The sequence below is a fragment of the Lynx canadensis genome, chromosome C1 (genome assembly GCF_007474595.2).
Source record: "Lynx canadensis isolate LIC74 chromosome C1, mLynCan4.pri.v2, whole genome shotgun sequence".
Lineage (NCBI taxonomy): Eukaryota > Metazoa > Chordata > Mammalia > Carnivora > Felidae > Lynx > Lynx canadensis.
Genome location: NC_044310.1, coordinates 17,825,653 through 17,846,278, shown reverse-complemented (window position 1 = coordinate 17,846,278; position 20,626 = coordinate 17,825,653). Strand labels below are relative to the sequence as shown.

The 20,626-nt window shown below is 56.2% G+C and overlaps 1 protein-coding gene across 1 annotated transcript in view; it reads right to left on the bottom strand.

The window, feature by feature from the left end:
* Window positions 1-3,817: 3,817 nt before the first annotated feature.
* GRHL3 (grainyhead like transcription factor 3) overlaps window positions 3,818-20,626 on the bottom strand; it is a 44,276-nt gene continuing 27,467 nt past the window's right edge. Inside the window, exons 2-12 of the mRNA XM_030328035.2 lie at window positions 20,239-20,466; window positions 19,917-20,028; window positions 18,462-18,556; window positions 16,644-16,802; window positions 16,009-16,087; window positions 15,753-15,886; window positions 13,696-13,730; window positions 12,493-12,581; window positions 11,516-11,601; window positions 9,036-9,100; window positions 3,818-4,760 (exon numbers count right to left, since the gene is read on the bottom strand). Coding sequence (XP_030183895.1) covers window positions 4,646-4,760; window positions 9,036-9,100; window positions 11,516-11,601; window positions 12,493-12,581; window positions 13,696-13,730; window positions 15,753-15,886; window positions 16,009-16,087; window positions 16,644-16,802; window positions 18,462-18,556; window positions 19,917-20,028; window positions 20,239-20,466 — 1,197 coding nt within the window. The 3' untranslated portion in view covers window positions 3,818-4,645. The remainder of the gene's footprint in view (window positions 4,761-9,035; window positions 9,101-11,515; window positions 11,602-12,492; window positions 12,582-13,695; window positions 13,731-15,752; window positions 15,887-16,008; window positions 16,088-16,643; window positions 16,803-18,461; window positions 18,557-19,916; window positions 20,029-20,238; window positions 20,467-20,626) is intronic.

Below are 20,626 nucleotides of genomic sequence, written 5' to 3'. Positions count from 1 at the left end.
GCTGGCCTTTTTGTGAACCCCAGATTCCCTCAAGTGCCCGCTGCGTCGGGACGGGCGGGAGGTGGCCTGGGGCACCTCGTTTAGAGCGACGCCACCTGGACCTCGAGGCGGGACGCCCCGTGCTCCCATCCTGTCAGGTCCGGAGCTCCTTCTCGAAGGTAAAGAGTCAGGTTCGAATTCCGGGGCTCAAGGTCGACACTTGCGGGGGCCGGGCAAGTGGCCCATGGGGCAAAACAGTGAGGGGCAGGGATGGGGTGTGGGAGCCGAGGCTGCTGGGCTGAAGGGGCGTCCAACACGGCTCCAGGTCACTGGTGCCAGATCGGCCCACTTTCGACACAGTCTGGGAAATATTTAAAATGCCAGATCTCCTGATTTGAGACACGGACAACCACACTGACAACTTCGAATTGCTTGCCGGGGCTAAAGGAGACTTCTGCAGGCCGTCAGTTGCCCACTTGGGTGCTAGAAGTTCTGGAAGACCCTTTCAAAGTCGTACCTTTCTTTGACCCCAGACTCTTGACAACGGGGCCAGATCCCCGCGCCTTGGTTTTTAGCAGACCGTTGGGCTAGAGGCAGCCGGCCTTGGGGTCTGGTCTCTGTGGCCCCGGGGGTCTCCGTGGGGACATGTATGGGAAAACGAGACAGGCCTCTCCTCCCTCTGGGCAGCTGGGCCGAGCACCGGCAGGTGAATACTGCCTCTCCAGAGGAGACCCCTCCAAGTGGGGTCAGGGAAGAGGGGACTCTGGGAAAAAGAGTGGCAGGGCTGCTCGTGGCCAGTGTTCTGAACTGAACAATCTGTGTTCTGTCGAAGACACAATTGGAAGTGAGGCCCTGAGCTCAGAGGGTCTGTCCTGACCATGTCTAGTCTCTCTAAAGGTGTCATTTGCTGCTCACAGCTCCATCCAGCCCAGGGATTCTCAAACCCTGGCTGTTATGATCACTTGGGAGCTGTTACAGAGATAGCCTTGCCCAGGCCCCAACCCTCAGAGCTCTGATTTAACTGATCTGAGGTAGGGTCTGGGCCTGGGCATTGGTATCTTTTTTTTCTGTTTTAATGTTTAATGTTTAATAATTTTTGAGAGAGAGTGAGAGAGAGAGAGAGTGTGCGAACAAGCAGGGGAGGGGCAGAGAGAGAGGGAGACACAGAATCTGAAGCAGGCTTCAGGCTCTAGGCTGTCGGCACAGAGCCCGACGCGGGGCTCGAATTCATCGACTGCAAGATCGTGACCTGAGTCAAAGTCAGAGGCTCAACCGACTGAGCCACCCAGGCGCCCCCTGAGCATTGGTATCTTTATTCAAGTTCTTAGTAGGGGCACCTGGCCAGCTCAGTCGGTAGAGCATGCAACTCTTGATCTCAGGGTTGCATGTTCGAGCCCCACATTGTGTGTAGGGATTATTAAAATCTTAAAGTTCTCAGCGTGATTATAATGTGTGTAGTTCGGGCTAGGATACACTGATAGCTGAATAAAGTATTTTCCAAATTTTAGTGGGCACGCATATCATTTGGATATCTCGTTAAAGGGCAGATTCTGTAGGTCTGCGGTGGGGCCTGAGAGCCTGCATTTCATTTTCTTTTTTTTTTTAATTGCGATATAATTGACCTTATCACACTGTATTCGTTTTAGGTGTAAACATTTCTAACAAGCTGTCGGGCAATGCCGATGTTGCTGGCCCGTGGACCACACTTAGGGTAGCGAGGGTCTCGTAAATACACTTAATTGCTTAACTCTGGCCATTTGTTGGCCCGTCCGCTGTTTGCCTATTTTCCCTCCTCCCTCCCTGCGCCCTCCCTCCCTCCTTTCTTCTCATTCCGTCACTTAGTCATTCATTCCCTTTCCCCCCATCACTGGCAACTTGCCATCTAGGGGAGAGCTACCAGGCAGGGGATGCCCTCCCCACCGCTGACAGCCACCTTTCCAAAGTGACTGCTGTTTGCAAAGGACTTTCCTTCACTCCTTTTCCCCCTTTTACTCTTTGGAGCAAGAGACAGTCCTAGAATGGCAGCTGTCAGGCTCAGGGGCTGCCCTTGCCCCCTGACTTCTCTGAGGGCAGGGCTGAATTTCCTCAAGCCCTGCAGGGCTCTCTTTGAGGTCCCCACGGCCTTTCTAGGCACCAGCGGCCCTGGTCTCCTCACGTGGTGGCTTTGCTGAGGAGAACTGAGCCCTGGTGGCTGCTGGCCACGTGCGGGTATGGAGCTGCCCGGCTCCCTTCCCGAACGTTGCAGCAGGCCATGCATGGGTACCGATTCCTTGTGGGTGCTAATTCGGCCAGACACTGCCGGATGACAAAGGCTTCGAGTTCAAGGCCTGTATAATTATGGCCTCTCTAGAGCAGTGGTTCTGGACCTTGACTGCACATTGTAATCACGGGGGTGGGTGGAGTGGTGCTTTAACGAGTTCTGAGGTCTGGGCCCACCCCCAGAAATTCTGATTTAAGTGCTCCAGGGTGGGGTCTGGCCGGTGGGGAGAGGGATAAAAGCCGCCCAGGTGATTCCAGGGTGCCAACCAAGGTCGAGAAGCACCACCTGCCTGCTTCCCAGCCTGCTTCTGGGAGGGGGGCGGGGAGCCGGCAGGAAGCTCTGAAGGAAGGACACGAACAGATGCTGAGCACCTCTGGCGCGCGGATGTGCCGGCACTCCGCACACACTCTGTCCTTCCATCCTCACACGTCATCCTGCTCTCACTTCTCGGGAGGTGTCAGAGCAGCGGCGAGGGTGGGAGTGGACACGGCATCTCCGGGTCCCCTGAGCGGTGCCGTGCAGGCCATATTGGTGGCTGAGGCCGAAGGAAACATCAGTGATGCTGATCCTGGCTTCAAAATTTTGGTATCTTGTTCATCATGGATTTTTTTTTTTTGCCTTTATTAAAAAAAAAAAAAAAAAAAGCAACACACTGTGTTGATTTCTCTTGATTACTGAGCTCTTTGGCTCACTGGCGGGACCCTAGTCCTGGTGCGGACTCCAGGCAGGGCGGTGGGAATTAGGACCACAGGCTCTGGCTGTCAGAGCTGAGAGTTGGAGGCATCTGCGGTTTACAAACCTTTTAAAAAGTTTTGTTCAGACAGAAGTTTATGGGAAACCCTTACGTGTAAAAGGGGAAAAGCGGGTCTGAAGTCTGGAGGGTCCTCAGAAGCTGCCGCTCTCCCCTCCCCCACCTCGAGGTGGCCTCTGAGACCCAGCGGTGAGCTCTGGGGCTCTAAAGATGATAGTTACAGATGACACGCCCCTCATTTCAGAGCCAAAGAAACTGAGGCCCAGAGGTGGTCGCGCGCTAGGAAGCGGGCGAAGGAGGAAGGAAGGGCAGGTTTGTCGTCTGTTCCCTAAAGGGAATAAAGGCCTTGATTTGTAGCCGTTGTCAATGTCTGTGGTGTAAATGCTCCCCGGGCAACGTCCCAGCATGATGTCACTGACCGCGAAGCTGGGAAGAGACGGGAGCACCAGCTTCTGTGAGCGGCTGAGTCAGCTGCGGGGAGAAAGGTGAGGCCCAGAGCGTGGGGGCGGAGCTGGCAGAGAACTCCGGTCACGTGGCTCCCAGCCTGGGGCTCCGCCCGGGGTGAGGTCCTTCCCAGGACTTCTTCATCTCCAGTCAGTGGTCCTATGGTCTTGACCTTCAACCTGTGGGGCGGCGTGAGACACAGATCTCGACATCACGATCCCACTCCCTTCCCGGGGGCACCTCTGCTTCGCCCGTGCCCAGCTCTCACCACCAGCCTTCGAGCCCAGGTAAAGCACCCTCAGGACAGAGGAGGAGGCGGGCCCAATCTGCTTTCGCCCTCTCTTCCGGGAAGACTTCCACAGAAGGAACAAGTGTAGCGTTTGAAGTAATACATAGGTAGAATTTTATTACTAAATACCACGTGAGTATACAAAATGCATAATTGAATAACAGCTAAAAAAAATAGTCCAAGAATGTGAAATACACATTTTTTGAAATGATAAAAATGCATCCATGAAAAATATAAAATGTTGCATATATATACAATATATACTTATATATATATATAACATAAATGAAAATTGTAAATAAGAAATGTGTACATCAGTGAACAGGCATGGAAGTTATTTTATACAGCAGCCACTCCAATGAATCAGCTCTATTATTTACAACTTGTATCAAGGAAATCCGGGAGAAAGAGAGTGTTTCCACCATGGTAACATTTAAAAGTTGTTTGCATTGAAAATCAAAAGAGTTTTCAAGTTAATTGACCAAAGGGTAAGGGATCCTCAGTCTGAAGTTGATGGAAGAATCAAGAATGCAGGCCGGACAGGAGTCGAGTCAGCTTTGGGAGTCAGAGGGTCCACTGGCACCATCTGAACGGCCAACCAGGCGATGGACTGAAAGCAGGGTCTTCCGAGAAGGAGACAGGCTATGGGAACGTTAAGCAGGACGACACTCTTTCTGGCTGGGCGGGGGCTGGCAGGAAGTCCAGGGTAGATTCAAGCATGAGATGGGGTTCAGGTCAGGACACCTCCTGGGTCCCTTCCTGACCTTGACATCTGTGGGTCTGTGATGTGTTTTTCTCAGGGAGGGCATTCAAGTAACAGCACTGGGGCATGAGGAGAGGTTGTGTGCGGCATGGGCCACTCCCCAGGGGGCTCCTTGCCTGGAGCCACCCCACGGGGTCTGAGGGTGTGGATGCTTGGGCCTCACAGCTCCTTCAGGATGATCTGAATCTTGCCATCAAGCTCCCCCATGTCCAGCAGGAAGGCGACGTGGTTGCTGTAGTGCTGGATGATGTTGTTGTCCATGTTGACCAAGATTCTGGAAGAGAAGAGATGTGTCTAGAATGTGGCAGGCCCCTTGTTTCAGGGCTGCTGGGTGACAAGGATGACAGTAACGGTTACCACCTCTTGGGTGCCAACATTTCGGGCACCTCCTGGACTTTCCCTCTGACCGTCAGGACAACAGAGACGGGTATTCACTGTCCCCCATTACGGCAGAGGCCACGATCCCCAAGTGGCCGAGCCACACCTCCAACCACGGCCACCGCTGCGCCAGACCACCTCTCCTAATACACACGAGTGTGGACACTTCGAGCGGCTGACGTGAGATGTGTGGAAGATGCGGTGTTCCTTGGTCACCAGGCCGGACCGAGGACTCGGGCACAAAGCGAGAGTTCAAGCACAAGAGGTGTGGTGGGTGGACCAGTGTGGTTTGGGTTCAATGGGAGGCTGCACTGTGTCACTCAGATGTGCCCGCCTGAGCCAGAGGCAGGTGCCACACGAGTGCCCTCTCAGTTCCACCCCCACGAAGCTGCAATCTCACAGATGGTACAAGAGACTTGAGGGGCTCCGTCCTCTCTCCCCACACCCTCCAGGCAGGGACCTGGGCCAACCTGAGCGGGACCAAGCCTCCACGCCGTGGGCCTCCGCAGAGGGTCAAGGCCACGGTGTTAGCCAGAGGACACCCCTCTGGCTGCTGCCTCCCCGATGAAGAGCCCAGCAAGATGTGACCTGACCTGACCACACCAGCTTCCCTTTGTAACGGAGTTGAGTGTCTGCAGCCACTCATCCATCCACCCCACTAGCGTTTGCCAAGGCCGTTCCATGTGCAGGGCCCTGCGCCCAGCAAGAACAAGGGCCACACAGAGATCCTAGAGCCTGCCCTCCAGGAATTCAGAATCTAGTAGGGCCCGAGAAAATGACTCTTTGTAACCCTGTTACTCCAGTGGGTAGATGGGGAAGCTGAGGCTCAAAGAAGCACAGGGGTCACACAGCTAATAGATGGCAGAACTGGACTTGAATCCAGACTTCGGTTTCTTTCTGCTGTACCAGTTTTTTAGAAAGAAAAACAAAAACCCTATGAATGTAAGTTAGGAAGTGGCATATGCAAGGAAGGCAAAATCCAGGGCTGGGAAAGAGTTTAGATGGCCGCAAGGTTATTTCAAGTGGGGCGGGAGTCGGGGGGCCGAGGATCTCACGTTACTGCTCCCTGCTTCCGGCAAGTAGCTGTTGGCTTTCCAGGGGAAGCTCCGGGGAGGCGGTAGCCTTGTCCCCATCGTCCCCGGGTCTGGAGGATGGAGACCTTACAGAAGCAGCGAGCCTAAGCCTATGGCCTGTGTCGGGCCGTCTCTGCAGACGCTGCTGCTTCCAGCAAGGAGGTCTGGGCGCAGGCTGCCCAGGGTGGGGTGCTGACTGTCAGTGTCTCATTACGGCGCCCCACTTCCTTAGGTCCTGTCAGCCGTTCCTTCCTTTCACAGAGGGATCCTCGTCCGGGGGCTGCGGGCTGGGAACAGACCGGAGGAGGCCGGGCCTGGGCCAGAGGGGTGAGCGCTTTGCTGGCAGCCGGGTGTGTGATTCGGATAGTGGTATTTACTGGGGGCTTCTAGATGCCAGGCCCTGTGTGCCTTACGTGCATGAACTTGAAGGCTGCCTCCCTCCCACTCCCCTGCCGGGCTCCCCGCGGGCCCCGAGCGCACACCTACACACAAGGGATCCCAGACAAGCCCTCCGACCCCTTCCCTTCAGAGGTCAGTGACAACCGGGCCCTAGGGGCAGGGCTTGTTGGGAACCACTGTCCCAGAATGTGGGCCTCTTGTCACTTGCCAGCTACTAGCTGTCTTCTGTCCTGGTTCCCCTGAAACGCTTGGCCAGCTGCCGGGAAAACAATGTATTTGTTAATCTTTCAATCACTCAGTGGTGCTTGTAAAGCTGATTGTATCTACCTTTGTCCAGGGGACTCTCAGGAGGGTTCTGTGCAAAGAAACTAGGCCATCGATTGGAATTTTCTCTCTTCCTCAGAGGAGGTGAGTCTGACGCTGAGGGCGGTGGCAAATGGGCCCGGCATCTCCTCTCCCCAAAGCGTTTTTGTGGACTCTTCTCATTTAAGCATCTCAGAGGATGCTAGATCTGAAGTTTTCATGATTGCGAGTGTGGGGGGTGTAGGGTGCTTCTGAAGGGCCGCTGAGTGATGCCCTGGGCTACGGGGTTAGGCAAATACGAGACCTGGCCACGGTCTTTGTTTGCACATCACTTAGCAGTTAGAGGAACAAGCAGGAGGCGAGGTAAAAAATGGGTGCATGCACAGGCTGGAGACAGGCCGGCATTCCTTCTGCTGGTTACTAACTACTCTGAACCTCAGTTTCCTCATCTGTAGAATTACAGATAATCACACCGAACTATGCCTGGGACTCATTTAGCCCAGCACCTGGCACATAGGACGTGCTCCACACGTGGACGCTATCATCCACATCCACGCAAGGGGGCTGGGGCATCCTTGCGTGCGTACCCCCACCCCCAAATCACACCGACACGTTTCCTAGCCCCTCAGCGCAGCCTGCAGTGGCATCCGTCAGGGAGGCTGGTGGCCCAGGTGCCGCTGCAGCTGGGGGGCGTGGGCACTGGCACCAAGGGGAAGTAGGGCTGGGCTTGTCTGGGCAAAGCAGGGCCTGCCCTCTGCTATGAGGTGGATTCCGTCCCAGAGAACATGTGAGCCCCAATCTGAAACCGAAACTTGGAAGAAAAAAGCCCACAAAAAACCCTAGGCGCTCATACAACCAAAACCCAACGGATCCTTCTCCAGGGGCTACAGGACCGCACACCCCCCCCCCCCCCCCTGCCCTTCTGGGGGAGGCTGCTGGGAACCAAAGAGGAGGGAGGGCTAGAGGCCAACCCCCGGGCCTGACTGGACGGGGCCTCAGCCTGGGAACGAAACCTGCCTGGCTTTGCAAAGCCTTCTAAAAAGGAAAGCCCGTAGTCAGTAGCCACGGGGCGATGCCCAAGCACCTTCCGGGGGCCGCTAGTAAGTGCAGCTGGAGCTACACCATCTGGAGCAAGAGGATGGGGTCTGCGCTGTGGGCAGAGGGCTGGGGGTGGGTCCTCTGGGCAGGGAATGGCGCTGGCAATTCCTCGCTAACCCGAGGCCCCAGGCTGGGCAGGTGCAGGGACTCAGTTCACAAGGGCCGTGAAGGTCCGGCTCACTGGCTCTGACCACGGGACCCAAACCTGGGAAGGCAGTCACCACATGGCCCTCCGTCTCCCCTTGCCAAGGGATCTCCCGGGCAGATAGCAAAGGGTGCTGTGGTGTTTAGCACTAATCCCCAGGAACATATGGAAGGTCCCGCACGGCTGGACCCTCTGCAAGGTAAAGCTTTATCCTCTGCTGCCTCATCCAGACCTGAGCGGGAGGCCTGGGGAGCATCCCCGGGGGGCTCCCTCAAAACCACATCAATCACTGCCCCCTTTCCAGACTCATCAGCAGCTTTGCCCTTCTTGGCCCCCCTGACTCAGCCTGTGGCCACATTGCTGGGCCCTTCTGCCTCCACGCCGTTACTCTGCTGCTCCCACTCCTGGATATTCCTTATCACCTCCAAGCCTCAATTTCCCCACCTGGGAAGCATGGGTAATGGGTGTCTACTTCATAGTGTGGCTGTGAGAGTCAAGTGAGCTACCCATAGCCCAGTATCTGGCACACAGTCGAGTGAATGGTGGTCACTATCATCATCGTTATAATCAAATGACTTGGCTATCCAGCGGCCTCGGAACTTGGACCTGGGTCTTCTGATCTTTGAACCTGTGCTGCCCCTCCACCTGTGGTCTCTACAAAGACCCTTCCATCAGCCTGCCACTCCTTTCCTTCCTGGTGGTGTTCAATGTCCGGTCTCTGCGGGCGGCCTTGCCTGACTGGGGGCTTTCCACCCAACCCCACACCCCTCATCCTTTCCACGAAGCCAAGTACAAATGCTGCTTGGCATGGGCCAGGCAGAGCACACCTGCTGGGAGCTCCCAGAGCCAACACTTTTAGAGGGAAAGGGGAAGGGGCGCCTGGGTGGCTCAGTCGGTTGAGCATCTGACTCTTGGTTTCGGCTCAGGTCATGATTTCACAGTTCGTGGGTTTGAGCCTCGAGTCAGGGCCTGCGCTCATAGTGCAGAGCCTGCTTGCGATTCTCTCCCCACTTTCTGTCTGCCCCTCCCCTGCTCACGTGAATTCTCTCTCTCAAAAATAAGTAAATATTAAAAATTAGAATAAAAAAAATAAAATAGAGGGAAAGGGGCAGCACAGGGGGAAAGGGGAGGGAGAGCCGTTATGAGCACTTACCCCCGCTTACATTTCTTGTAGACTTTGTAAATGTTCTCTTCAGGGAACCCATACTTCTCAGAGATCTGGAAGAAAACAGTAGGGGATGTATTGTCTGCTGCCCAGACTGGATCCATTCCAGCCTCTTATACTAGGACTTTTTATTTCCTGATTATGAATGTAACATACATCCACACTGTGGAAAAATCCAGAGAGGACAATTTCAATAGTCCCTAATCCTGTTTCTCGGAGATAAACGCTACTGACATCTGGGTGTGCCCTTTCCCATCTTTTGGCCATGTGTACAGATCTTTTATGTTCCACACAGCTTTATAGAACTGTTTTTAGTTAACACTGTATGTTATAAGCCTTCCCGCATCACAACAAGCTCCTGAAAAACTGCATGTTTAGTGGCTGTAAAATACCCCAAAGAGCAGCCACCAGGTCCCCAACCTTCGCCTGCAGTCAGAACCACACTGTTCCAGCGGGTTCCGCTCACCAGCTGCCGACTTTGGGCAAACTAGCTGGGGAAGCCGGTCGAAGCGCCTACCTCACAGGGGTGCTCACGTGACCGATCTGGCCCGTGTAAAACACCTGGGTCGGTTCCTGGCGGTGGAAGGCCTCCATAAATGCCCACTGTTGTCCTTTTAGAAGGGGAGTGGTGGGGACGCTCCCACCCTGTCGCGAGGGGGATTATCGAAATATTGCCCCCTTCTAGGCAGGAATTACTAACCCCATTGGATGGGGGAGGATGCTGGGCTCAACCAAGGCCCAGCTGGATCCCTGGTCCTCCTGCCCCATCCCAACCGTCACGACCCAAATCACGGGTGCTCCTTCTGCAGACGAAGAACCTGCAGCTCCGAGGCCCGTGAGTGTGGCCGTGAGAGCCAGCCCGCTTCTCCCAGACCACCGGAAGTTTCCTCCGGGCCAGATGGGTCTGGTCTGGTCCCAGCTCCACCACCCGGAGGGCAGACTCTGAGCCGGTCACCAGCCTCGGCTTCCTCGTTTGCAAAACGGGCACAATAACGGGGTAAACACACAGCGTGGTCCTGCGCAGGGACCGAGAAGATTACACGAAGGGCCCAGCGCTGGGCCTGTGCCCTGGTGAGAGGCTCGGGCAGAGGTTACTCTGCAGTCTGGCGTTACTGGCTGCAGCGAGCCTCAGACCAAGGGCTTCAGACGGACGTTCTCTCTGGGCCTTTTAGGAAGAGGGTCAGGTTTGGCTCCTCAGTTATTCTCCGCCCTGCCGGAGATCCCTCCAGTCCAGAAAAGTTCTTAGGCTATTTGTTTTAATGGCTATATGGCTAGAAGCTTCCAGGAGGAAGATCTCCATTCACTCGAAAGGACTTAGGTATTTTCTAACCATAAATTGTACAAAGACGGCGTAGGCTGCCCCGTGTGGCGGTGAGCTCCCCATTCCTGGAAGGACACGAGTCAAGAGCGGGTACCCGCCTGGGGAGAGAGCTCAGATACCAGATGGGGACCCTTTTAGGTACTGTCCGGCCCAAAGATTCTGAGTCAATATTCAAGTGACGTTAGTGGCCTTTTGTGAGCCCAACTTCTGGGGCTGGTGCCGACCAAGCAGGGTGGACGGTATGTGAAGTGACCAGGAGGGGATAGCCGAGTGGAGAGAGCTTGGGCTGGATGGTAGCTCTGTCACTTCGGCAAGTCGCCCGACCACTGGAAGGCCGTTTCCTTGTGGGAAATGAAGAGATAGATAATGATGGTACCCACTTTTCAGGGTTAAGAGAATATGGTGAGCTAGCAAATGCAGCTCGCTTGACACGATGCCTGGCACATAGTGGGTCTTCAGTAAAAGGAAGCTGGTGCTATTATTAGATTCATTCCCCCACCCCTACCGCCCCCCCGCCTGGCATCTTGGACCTGTCTGGCTTTACTCTGCGGTTGGACCTTTAAGCACAGCCGGCCCTGGTGGAGGCTTGTGTTTGCTCGGTTTTAAGCTGAGGCACAAAGCTGCTGTGGGTTTTGTTCAAAGCTCTTTTGCCCGCTCTGGCAATCTGGGGGGTTGGGGAAGGTCTCCTTGCCCAGACACCACCTTTGGCTGCCCCCGCCAGTGCCCCCCAGCCAACCACAGGCGAGAGGAATGAGGCCCCCTGGAAAAGAAAAAAGAGAGTCTCTGGGGCCTGGCCTTTTTGGGTTTCATTCCCATTAAAACAGAAACAGGTTTGCAAAGCCAACAAAAAGCTCTGGCCTGTCAGACAGCAGCCATCAGATTAGGGAGGATTTATGGTGTGTGTGCCTCCCAGGGTGGGGCCAGGGTTCTGGCTTCGAGATAACATCACAGAGGCACGCCCCCACCAGCCAGGCCCGCAGGCCCCCCTGAAATGGGGTGGGACAGGTGGACCATCAGAAAGCCAGGGTTCCAGCATATTCCTTCTCAGAGGCTTCCTGTGGGAAATCAGAACTGTGTGGTGAAGAGTGGGGACAGGAACTCAGAGTGGGGTCTGGCCCAGGCTGGGCGGGGTCACAGGGCCTCTTACCGCATTCCTCAGCCCCTTCAGGTCTGGCGTCTTCAACATGAGGGCATCAAACACCTCCTCCGTCTCCCTCCGCACATACAACAGAACTGAGAGGCAAAAGGGTGGCTTTAGTGGTGAGGTGAGGGTCAATGAGCCGGGGAATACCTCATGGAATGGGGGAATCTTCAAAAGTATCATTTCGGGCATTCGATTGAATTCTGCAGGAAAGGCAAATCCTCGCTGAGGGTCTGTACCCAGATGGGAAATCCCACGGGCTCTGCAGGCCCCCCTCAGACTGTGCTGATCTGGGCAGGTTGGAATCCCTGCTCTATCACCTGCCAGCCAGGTAACCTTGAAGAAGATATTGTTACATCACTGAGCCTCACTTTATCCAAATGGGAAATGGAGGTGGCTCCACCCCCTATTTCACAGGGGTGTTGGGGAATTAATGACATGACATTTTAAACACCAAGTGCGGTACGAGGCTCCATGCAAGGTTGCCAGGAGCTTTTGATCTTGGCTGCTGGCTGGTTTCTTCCTGATGATCAGCTATAGCCCCCCGAGGTGTGGGCACATCCCCCTCTCCCAGGAAGTTACAGATTTAGGCTGTCAGAGCCAGAAAGCCAGGTATGGAAACCCAATGCTGTTCCCACCCCAGAAGAGAAGGGGGGTGTTGCCCAACATAATGGACCTGTTGCCTCGGCCCAGCTGCTGTGGGATGCCCAACAAGGGACATGCCCACGAGGCCAGCGGAGGCAGAAGACCTCCGGCTCCACGGTCAACTCTCCAAGCACCCTGCGTGTCACCCTTATCCCCACTCCACCCTCAAGTCATGGCCCAAATCCAGCTCCAAAGAGCTCCTTGCGCCCTCTCTGCTGGGTGGGTGCCGCCCCGGCTGCCGGGCCAGGATTGGCATTCGAGGCTTTGGGGAAGGCCCCGTAGGGGGCTGGGGGCCACGCGGTGGGCTCAGAGAACAGATGGGCCGGGAGTGAGGGTACCTCTCTGAAGATCGTCTTCCTTGGCCTTTTTGGAGGGCAGAGACTCAAACTCCTCAGCGAAGGGTGAGCAGGAGCGCTTCAGAGGCAGCCTGGGGGGTGACAGGGAGGGGCTCGTGAGGAATCTGGGGGATCCCAGAGTTGGAAGGGGCCCCAGATGTGCAGAAAACCCCATGAGGGCAGGCACAGCGCAGGAGGATGGCGGCGAAAGCAGCAGGTTCTGGAGGTGGGACTGCCTGGGTTCGAATCCCACTCACTAGCTGGGTGACTCGGGATGAGTCTCTTAGTCCCTCAGTGTCCCCTTCTATCAAATGGGGTGACAATTAGGTAAGGACAAGAATACTTCATAAAGTTGTGAGGCTGAAGGACGTCATGCAAACTGCTTTCAGAACAGCGTGTGACACACAGTTGGGTCTCAGTAAATACGGACTCTTGTTTCATCATCAGCGTGTTGTTCTTTTTTCGGGAGAATCCACTCGGATGTGAGGCGGGGAGAGGGGGAAGCGTTGTGGGATTTGGAGGAAGACAGGCTTAGGTTCCAGCCCACCTCTGCTACTTAAGAGCTGTGTGAGCCTGGCCACGTCACTTCACTTCTCTGAGTCTCCATTTCCTCATCCATAAAGCCGGGCAATAACCCCTGCTCGCCTGGCTGGCTGGCACTGTGGTTCGGTGTGAAAGCACCAGAGGAAAAGTACCCCTTGTCTATGGGGGAAGAGACTGATATCGACACTAAGGTGCTTTCTTATGTGCTCTTTTCCTCTCACATGGCCCCCCATCCCTGCCTCAAGCCCACGAGGCCATTTTTCCATTTTTTCCCTCGGACAGATCTCTAGGCCGACACAGGGGAGGATGGGGCCCTTCGGGGCGCCTCCCTCCCTCCTCAAGTCAGGGAGGGGGTGTGTGTGTGGACCCCTCAGTTGGTCCTCCAGCACTGTGGCCCCTCCTAACTCTCCAAATCTGTGCTACCATCTCAGAGGCCTTTTCTTTCCCTTTTTACAAGCAGGTGTCTCGCCAGAGATTCGCCAGCTTTTCACATAAAACAAACCCATAAAAACGCAGGCAGTTTCAGTGAGAAAGGAGCGTGAATGTAGCTTGGGGGTTGGGAGCAGAGTCCCATGGCTGCTTCCTCTGTGCCCAGGCCCTGGCTTGGGGGGCAGCACAAGCAGCAGGGGGCCGGGGGGGGGGGGGGGGTGGTGAGGCCCTTACCTGTTGGAGCTGCTCTGACCTGCCGAGGGCACTGCCTGCAATGAAGAGAGAAGACATTCTCCATCACATGCAGGCGGGAAGATGAGAGGGGCCTTCTGCTGCTGGTGGCCTTCCGGGGGGAGGGGGCACAATCTTTGAGGGGGTGAGGTGGGGAATGCGGTTGTGATGGCTTTCCAGCCCATTCTGCTCAGAGTTAGTCCTCCTAGGTGAGCTGAGATCTTGAGCGGAAAGGGAACATCCAGCCCAAGTGGAAGGGTCGGGGACTGAGCCTGGAGGTGCTAAAGGGACGCGGCCAACTCCATGAGCCCCACCTGAGCCCCAGCTCGCCCAGAAGGGTCGGGACTGCACACCATCATGCAGGGCAGTGGAAGCTGAGGCACAGGGGAAAGGGGGGTGGGGGGAAGGGCACTCTCCGGAGGGTTCCAGAGACTGTCTGCGGCAGTCATCACCGGTTCCGTGAGGAGAGGCACCCAGGCCTGGTGAGTGCCTCCGGAAGGAACGCACCCAGCAGAAGGCAGAGTCGGGACTGGGCGGGTCCCCAGGCTCATAGGTGCGAGGGTGCCTCCCTCTTCCCCACAGAGCAGCCGTCAGCCTGGCCACAGGGCCTTCAATCCCGAGAGCGGTCATCTCCCAACTCGGGGCCTCTGGCTGGGGAGAGACACTAGGGTGATGCGGCCACCTGACTGTGGGGCCACAGAGCTGCTTCCGGGGCGGGGCAGTGAAGGGAGGATGGTGGACGCAGGAGGCCTTTAAGTGTGGACCACGGGCCGCATCCGAACTAGCTGCTCTCGGGGCACCTGGGTGGCTTAGTCGGTTAAGCAGCTGGCTGTTGGTTTCGGCTCAGGTCACGATCTCCCAGTTCGTGGCTTCGAGCCCCGTGTCGAGTTCCATGTGGGGAATTCTCTCTCTCTCCCTCTCTCTCTCTCTGACCCCTATTCCTATTCTCTCTCTCTCTCAAAATAAGTAAATCAACTTGAAAAAGAAAAAAAGAACTGCCTGCTCTTTCAGTTCCAGAATCTCCTATTGTTCGAGGTCAAGGCACTGAACGCATCTTGGAGGGCAAGGGTTGTTTCTGCAAACAGTCCCACCTCCACGGAGGGACCTCAATGGCAGGAAATAGTCAGACTGTTTAATATGGAAGCAAACTACTAGATAGGCTCTGGAGTCTCGATTCTGCCACTGAGCTATGGTGTGGCCTTATCTGGAAAGTGGAGAGGACAGCAGTGTCTCCCTCAAAGGATGGCTCACTGGCCTGAGAGGTGGTACAGCTAGAATTCCCGGGCGTGGCTTCTAAAGCCGAGGTGCCTGCGTCCACACTCTGGCTCTGCCACGTACCGTGTGGTTTTGGTCTCCGCCTCAACGTCCAGCCCACAAGTGCAGGGAGAGTCGTGGTATCGACCTCCCGGGGAGGTAGTGAAGGTTAACGCAGCCGGCACGTGGACCGTGCCGACAGCGGCACCTGGTGCACAGTGAGCGCTCGCGGGCATTGCCGCGACCATCGTGATCCACACAGCTTTGAGTCAGCTGCAATCTAATTTGGGGCTCAGAAATTCGGAACCTCTGTGTGTGCCCCAGGTGTGAACGCTTTGGTGGTTATGAAATCCATTTCTCCGTTAACCTTCTTCTCCCCAGTAGAAAAGTTTCACTAATGTTACATATGGATGTATGTCCATGTTTTTAATCCCCTGGGATTCGATACAAGTATTTGCATCTTGATGTTAAAAAAAAAAGGCGGGGTGGGGGGGGGGCGGAACACGCCTGGGTGCTTCAGTCGGTTAAGAGTCTGATTCTCGATCTCGGCTCAGGTCACGATCTCACGGTTCGAGAGTTCAAGCCCTGCATCAGCTTGGGACTCTCTCTCTTTCCCTCTCTGTCTGCCCCTCCCCCACTCACTTTCTCTCTCAAAATAAATTCATTAACTTAAAAATATATATACATTGGGGCCTATAAAGATCTAAATTGGTCTGTAGTGGCTGAGTGGTAGGTTTCTCCTCACTGGTCTGTGCTGATCAGACCCCACCCAGGGGGCGAGACCCTCTCTGGCCCAAGACCCTCACCCCTCCGGGACGCTGCAGGCTGGAGAAGTGCACATTAGGGATGAACAGCACCGGTGGGGTCTCCAGGTCAGCCTCAGGCCGCAAGTAGGTGGTCTCATTGCCCCTGAAGCCAGACAGCAGGCAGCCCTTCATACCTGCTGGGAAAAGGAAGGCACTGCGTCCGAGGCCCCTCTGTTCACGTCCCAAGCCTCTGCCCTCCAGTCTCCTTCTCCCCTTCACCCCAGGCCAGCCCAGCCCCTGACTCATCCCCACTGACCACTGTTGCTGGAGTCGGGGCACTTGACCTTCCTCCGGAACTGCTTTCGTTCATCATCCCGCATTTTCCTTTCTGCTCCCTGCCGGGAAGAGGGCAAAGGGGGTCACCCAGGGCCTTGGGAGGGGCTGGCTGCTTTGCATTTTAAATCTGGACCAGCCATCCAGTGCTGCTTTCTTTCCAAAGTGAGACCGGGAGATGGGAAAGCACCAGCTCCCAGCCTATGCGGCCCAGCCCAGCCTTGTCTGAGGCCAGTATGGGCCACAAGAGAGAAACAGATGTGGAGAGAGAGGAACAGAGAGAGAAACAGAGAAGAGGGAAGTGGAGTCAGAGAGGGATGCGAAGAAGAAAGAGAAACATGAGAGAGACAGACACAGAAAGAGACACGGAGAGATGCTGAGGTCTAGAAAGAGATCTTCAGAAAGAGACAGAGATGAGAGACAGAAGCGCAGAGAGACCGGGGAAAATGCACACAGGGGCCAAGGCAGACAGTGACGAGCACACAGAGGAGAGAGGTGTTTGGAGAGCAAGAAGCAGAGACAGACCGACACACCCCGCGCGGCTGGGGAGGACGCGAGGGTGGGGGCTGGCCCTCCGCCCTGCCGGGGCCCAGCAGAGGGCCCGTCCACCCCAGCCACCTTGTCACAGAAGATCTTGATCTGGCAGACGGCGCGGTGCACCAGGCGCTCAGCACCCGAGCCACAGTCGTAGGTGTCGATCTGCAGGTTCAGGGGGACGCCCTTCACCCCCTTCTGCGAGGAGAAGTCTGTGCTGAGGCAGTTGACGCCGATGAACACCTGGGGACACACAGGGGAGCTGGATAAACAGCCTGCGCCGGCGGCCAGCCCTGCCGTCCCACAACCGCCCTGCATATCGAGCCTGGGAAACGGCGCCCCTGGAAGGCACCTGTCACCACCTCTTTTACAGATGGACAGACTTGTGCCCAGGGCGGCGTGCCAGCTTTCCCCAGGGGACACAGGGGGTGCACGGAGCACCTAGTGGGCCTGGCACGCAGTGGCCTGTCATGGGGAGTGGGACGGCTGGGGTCTCAACCCAAAGCCTCCGCCCGACTCTGACGGCAGTCTGGGGTGAGTCTCAGCTGGGCACTCCCTGCCAAGCTCGCCTGACGACTGTCTGCCTGACCGACTCCTCCGTGGGGCGCCAGGGCCAGACCCCACTCCAGACTGGCCGCTGTTCTCTGGGACATTTCCCTCGGAAGTGGTCCTGACCTGCACAGGTAGGGGTGGGGTGCGGTGCCTGAGCAGATCCCCTTCTTTCCTCGGCTGTGGGGGGCCAGGCCCCCGGGCGGGCGCATGCCTGACATACCTCCCCCTCAGCCAACTCAGCCCTAATGCAGCTCCCACCCAGCTCACACCTGAGAGAGACCCAAGCCTGGGGGCTTAAGAGGTTGTGAGAAAATCCCAACCGAAACCCTCCTCTCCCTTCCTACGAAACTCTTTCCCCGCCTCCCCGAACTGGAGGCCCCAGTCCCTCCTCTGGCCCCTGGCATCTGTTTGAATAATAATAATCCCTCACGTTTGTGCCTCCTTTTGTGTTTTCCGAGCCCCTTCAGCTCCGTTTCCTCCCGGCGGCCTGGACCGCTCCATGAGGCAAGCCGGGAGACAGGACCCAGCTCCCCCGCTTGTCTAGGCCAGAAATGTTTTTGCCAGGGCTGGACCCAACCGTGGAATGATAGGGCAGGCCTGGCCCAAGGAGGCAAAGGGACCCAGTCCCTGAATGTCACCCAGTCCCCGAATGTCAGACTAGTGCCCTGTCCACGGTGCCGGCTCTCCAAACAGAAAACCAGGGCACAGAGAGGCCCGGAAGCACATGGAAAGTTGGCCTTAGGCACCAAATGGCTGGTATGAAAGAGTCACCAGAGGCTCCATTTTCAGGCCTCTCCAGTGAATCTGGCGCCGGGCCCATCTCTTAGACACGCATGATCCCATGGAATAAATCCCCACCCCGGCCCCAGGAGGTGGACTCCTTTCCCTCCTGACGGACGCGGGAAGCCACGTAACGGATCTCAGCCTCATCTACCAGACTCCAAAGCGTTTCTCCTGCCACACTGACGGCCTGCAAGTCAGGGAAGCTGGTGTCCTCGGTGGCTTGCCGTGTGACCTTGCACGAGGCTCAGTTCTCCCATCTGGTGAGTGGGTGGACGGGATTCGTAACGGCAGCCACCGCTTGGGTGCCGGACTGTGCTCCACTTCCACTAATCTCCCGTGATCCTCCCGTCAACCTCTCAGTGGGTGCTACAACTGCACCCCGATTTGATGGCCGAGGCGCCAGTCCGAGGTCACGGAGCTGGAGGTAGGCCTAGCCCTTCTGGCTTTAGAGCCAGTGCTGTGTGCCCTGCCTCCTCCGTAGGCACCCTCATCAGAGCGGCTGCCACAATCCCAGGTGCCCACCTGGGGACCTGTGAGTGACCAGCCCCATCACAGCCACACACTGACCTTGGCCTCCTCGTTGACATTCCACACGAAGGACAATGCATTATAGGCCACCTCCTCGATGTGCTGCACGGTGTTGAAGTTTTCTTTGCAGTCGGCTGAAACCACAGGAGACCGGGAGAGTCAGGAGGAAAGGGGTTTGGGGACGTGGTGGGGAGGTGTTTGTACTGTCTTCCCCAAGAACCATCCCTCAATTGGGGTGGGGGGGGCAGGGGCAGGTGAGCAGGGGGAAGGAAGGACTGACTGCTGCGCCCTGAGTTGCAGATGCAAAAACTGAGGTCCAACCTGGGAAGCAGATCTGCCCACACCCCACAGAGAATCCCTAACTCTGCCAACTAGGTCAGGGCCCTCATGATTTTGGGGTGGGGGTTAGCGTTCTCACTGGGACTGTGATTGAGGAGATCTCCCAGATAAAATACTAGTAGTAGTGATAAGGGCAGTGATGGTGGTAGGAATATCGAACAAACGGTAGAACCACCACCCCGTTTATTGAACACGTCAATGTGGCGAGCCCTCTGTTAATCCTCACAATGATGCTATGTATATGCAGTTTACACACGCAAAAAAGGAAGCTCGGAGAAGTCGGGTCACTTGACCAGGGTCACACAGCTAACAAAAAAAAAAAAAAAAAAAAAGGCACAGCAAGAATGGAGCTCAGCTTTGGCCCCTGAACACAGGCTCCTACCCACTTGCTATGTAGCCTCTCAGTTAAGTCACAGAATCACCCCTATGTATATCACGTTCTCCGGTACATGTGCTCCCAGGCAGAAGAAACAGCACGTAGGCAGGCAGGGCGGCTGGCCTTATTCCATTTGACCGCCGAAGAAACTGAGGCTCGGAAAGGGGAGGCGACACAGGTCACACGGTCAGAAGAGTGTGGAGCCAGAACCTTGAGGCCCGAGGATGGGCTGTGCCTCCTACGGGTCCCATCCCAGGGCCTGGGGCAGGGATGAGGCGGCACCTCGTGCCCCTTCCCCGGGCCCCCTAGCTGCTGACAGACCTGAGGTCCCAGCTCCCAGAGCAGAGCTCTCTCTCACCGCCCTTCAAACCTTCCCAGGCACCAGCTGCCTGCTCTCTTGTCTTATGCATTTGTGTCTCAATTGGCTAAGCCCCCCGTGGGGACAAGCAGGCCAGGGGTCTATTTATCCAACACTGTTGGGGTCTCTAGGGCACTGTTTATCCCAAAGCAACACAGTAAAAGGCCACAGCCTGCAGCCAACAGATGCAAATCCCTGCAAACCCCATAGTTATGACCTGGAGACAGGGGCCAGGCAGGCGGCTGGGGTCAGAAGGAAGTCCTGCAGAGATCACAGAGGGCTGGGGAAAAGGGCACTTCAAGACCTGATCGGGGGGTGTGTGTGTGTGTGTGTGTGTGTGTGTGTGTGTGTGACAGAGAAATTGTGGGGGGGAGGGCAGAAGGGAGGGAGATGGAGAGAGGAGGCTTGAGTGGGCTCTCACCCACATCGATGACACGCTGCTTGGCAGTGGGTTGCCGGGAATGCCAGTGCTTCCAGAAGCGTAGCTGTTCCACCGGGACTTTCTCATTGTCAAAGACCACCATCACCACACTCTGCAGGCACAAGCAGCCACAGTGACTCCCAGCCTCCTGGAGAGGCCCAGGCATCCCCTGACCCTTCCCAGAGCCTTGGTCTGGTACCCCTGCCCTTTTGCCTCAGTTTCCCCCACTCTGTGGCAATGGACATTTATCCTAGGGTCCTTGTCAGGCAGGGCTGGCCCAGCCATCCTACCCCTTTCCCAAGCTGCTCCAGGGGCAACATACCTTGACTTTGTTGGAGGACAAGGCAAGGCCTTTGCCGCCTGCTGGGGTCCGCAGGGTGATGGGATAGAACTGGCCTTTGTTGAGGTAGGCCATAGGCGACTCCCCTGACTTGATGTGGATGGCTTTGGGGGAGCCCAGGGTGTACTCAAAGTCACTGCAGGGAAGAGAGGGTGAGGACAGTAAGGCGGAGCCCCCAGAGGGCAGTGGGGCAGGGAGCCTGAGGCTGTGCTATGGATTTGCTGTGTGACCTGGTAAATCACTCAACCTCCCTGGGCCTCAGTTTTCCACACTTTTGGTTTCTTTCCTTCCTTTTTCCTCTTTCTTTCCTCTTTTCTTTCTTTCTTTCCTCTTTTCTTTCTTTCTTTCCTCTTTTCTTTCTTTCTTTCCC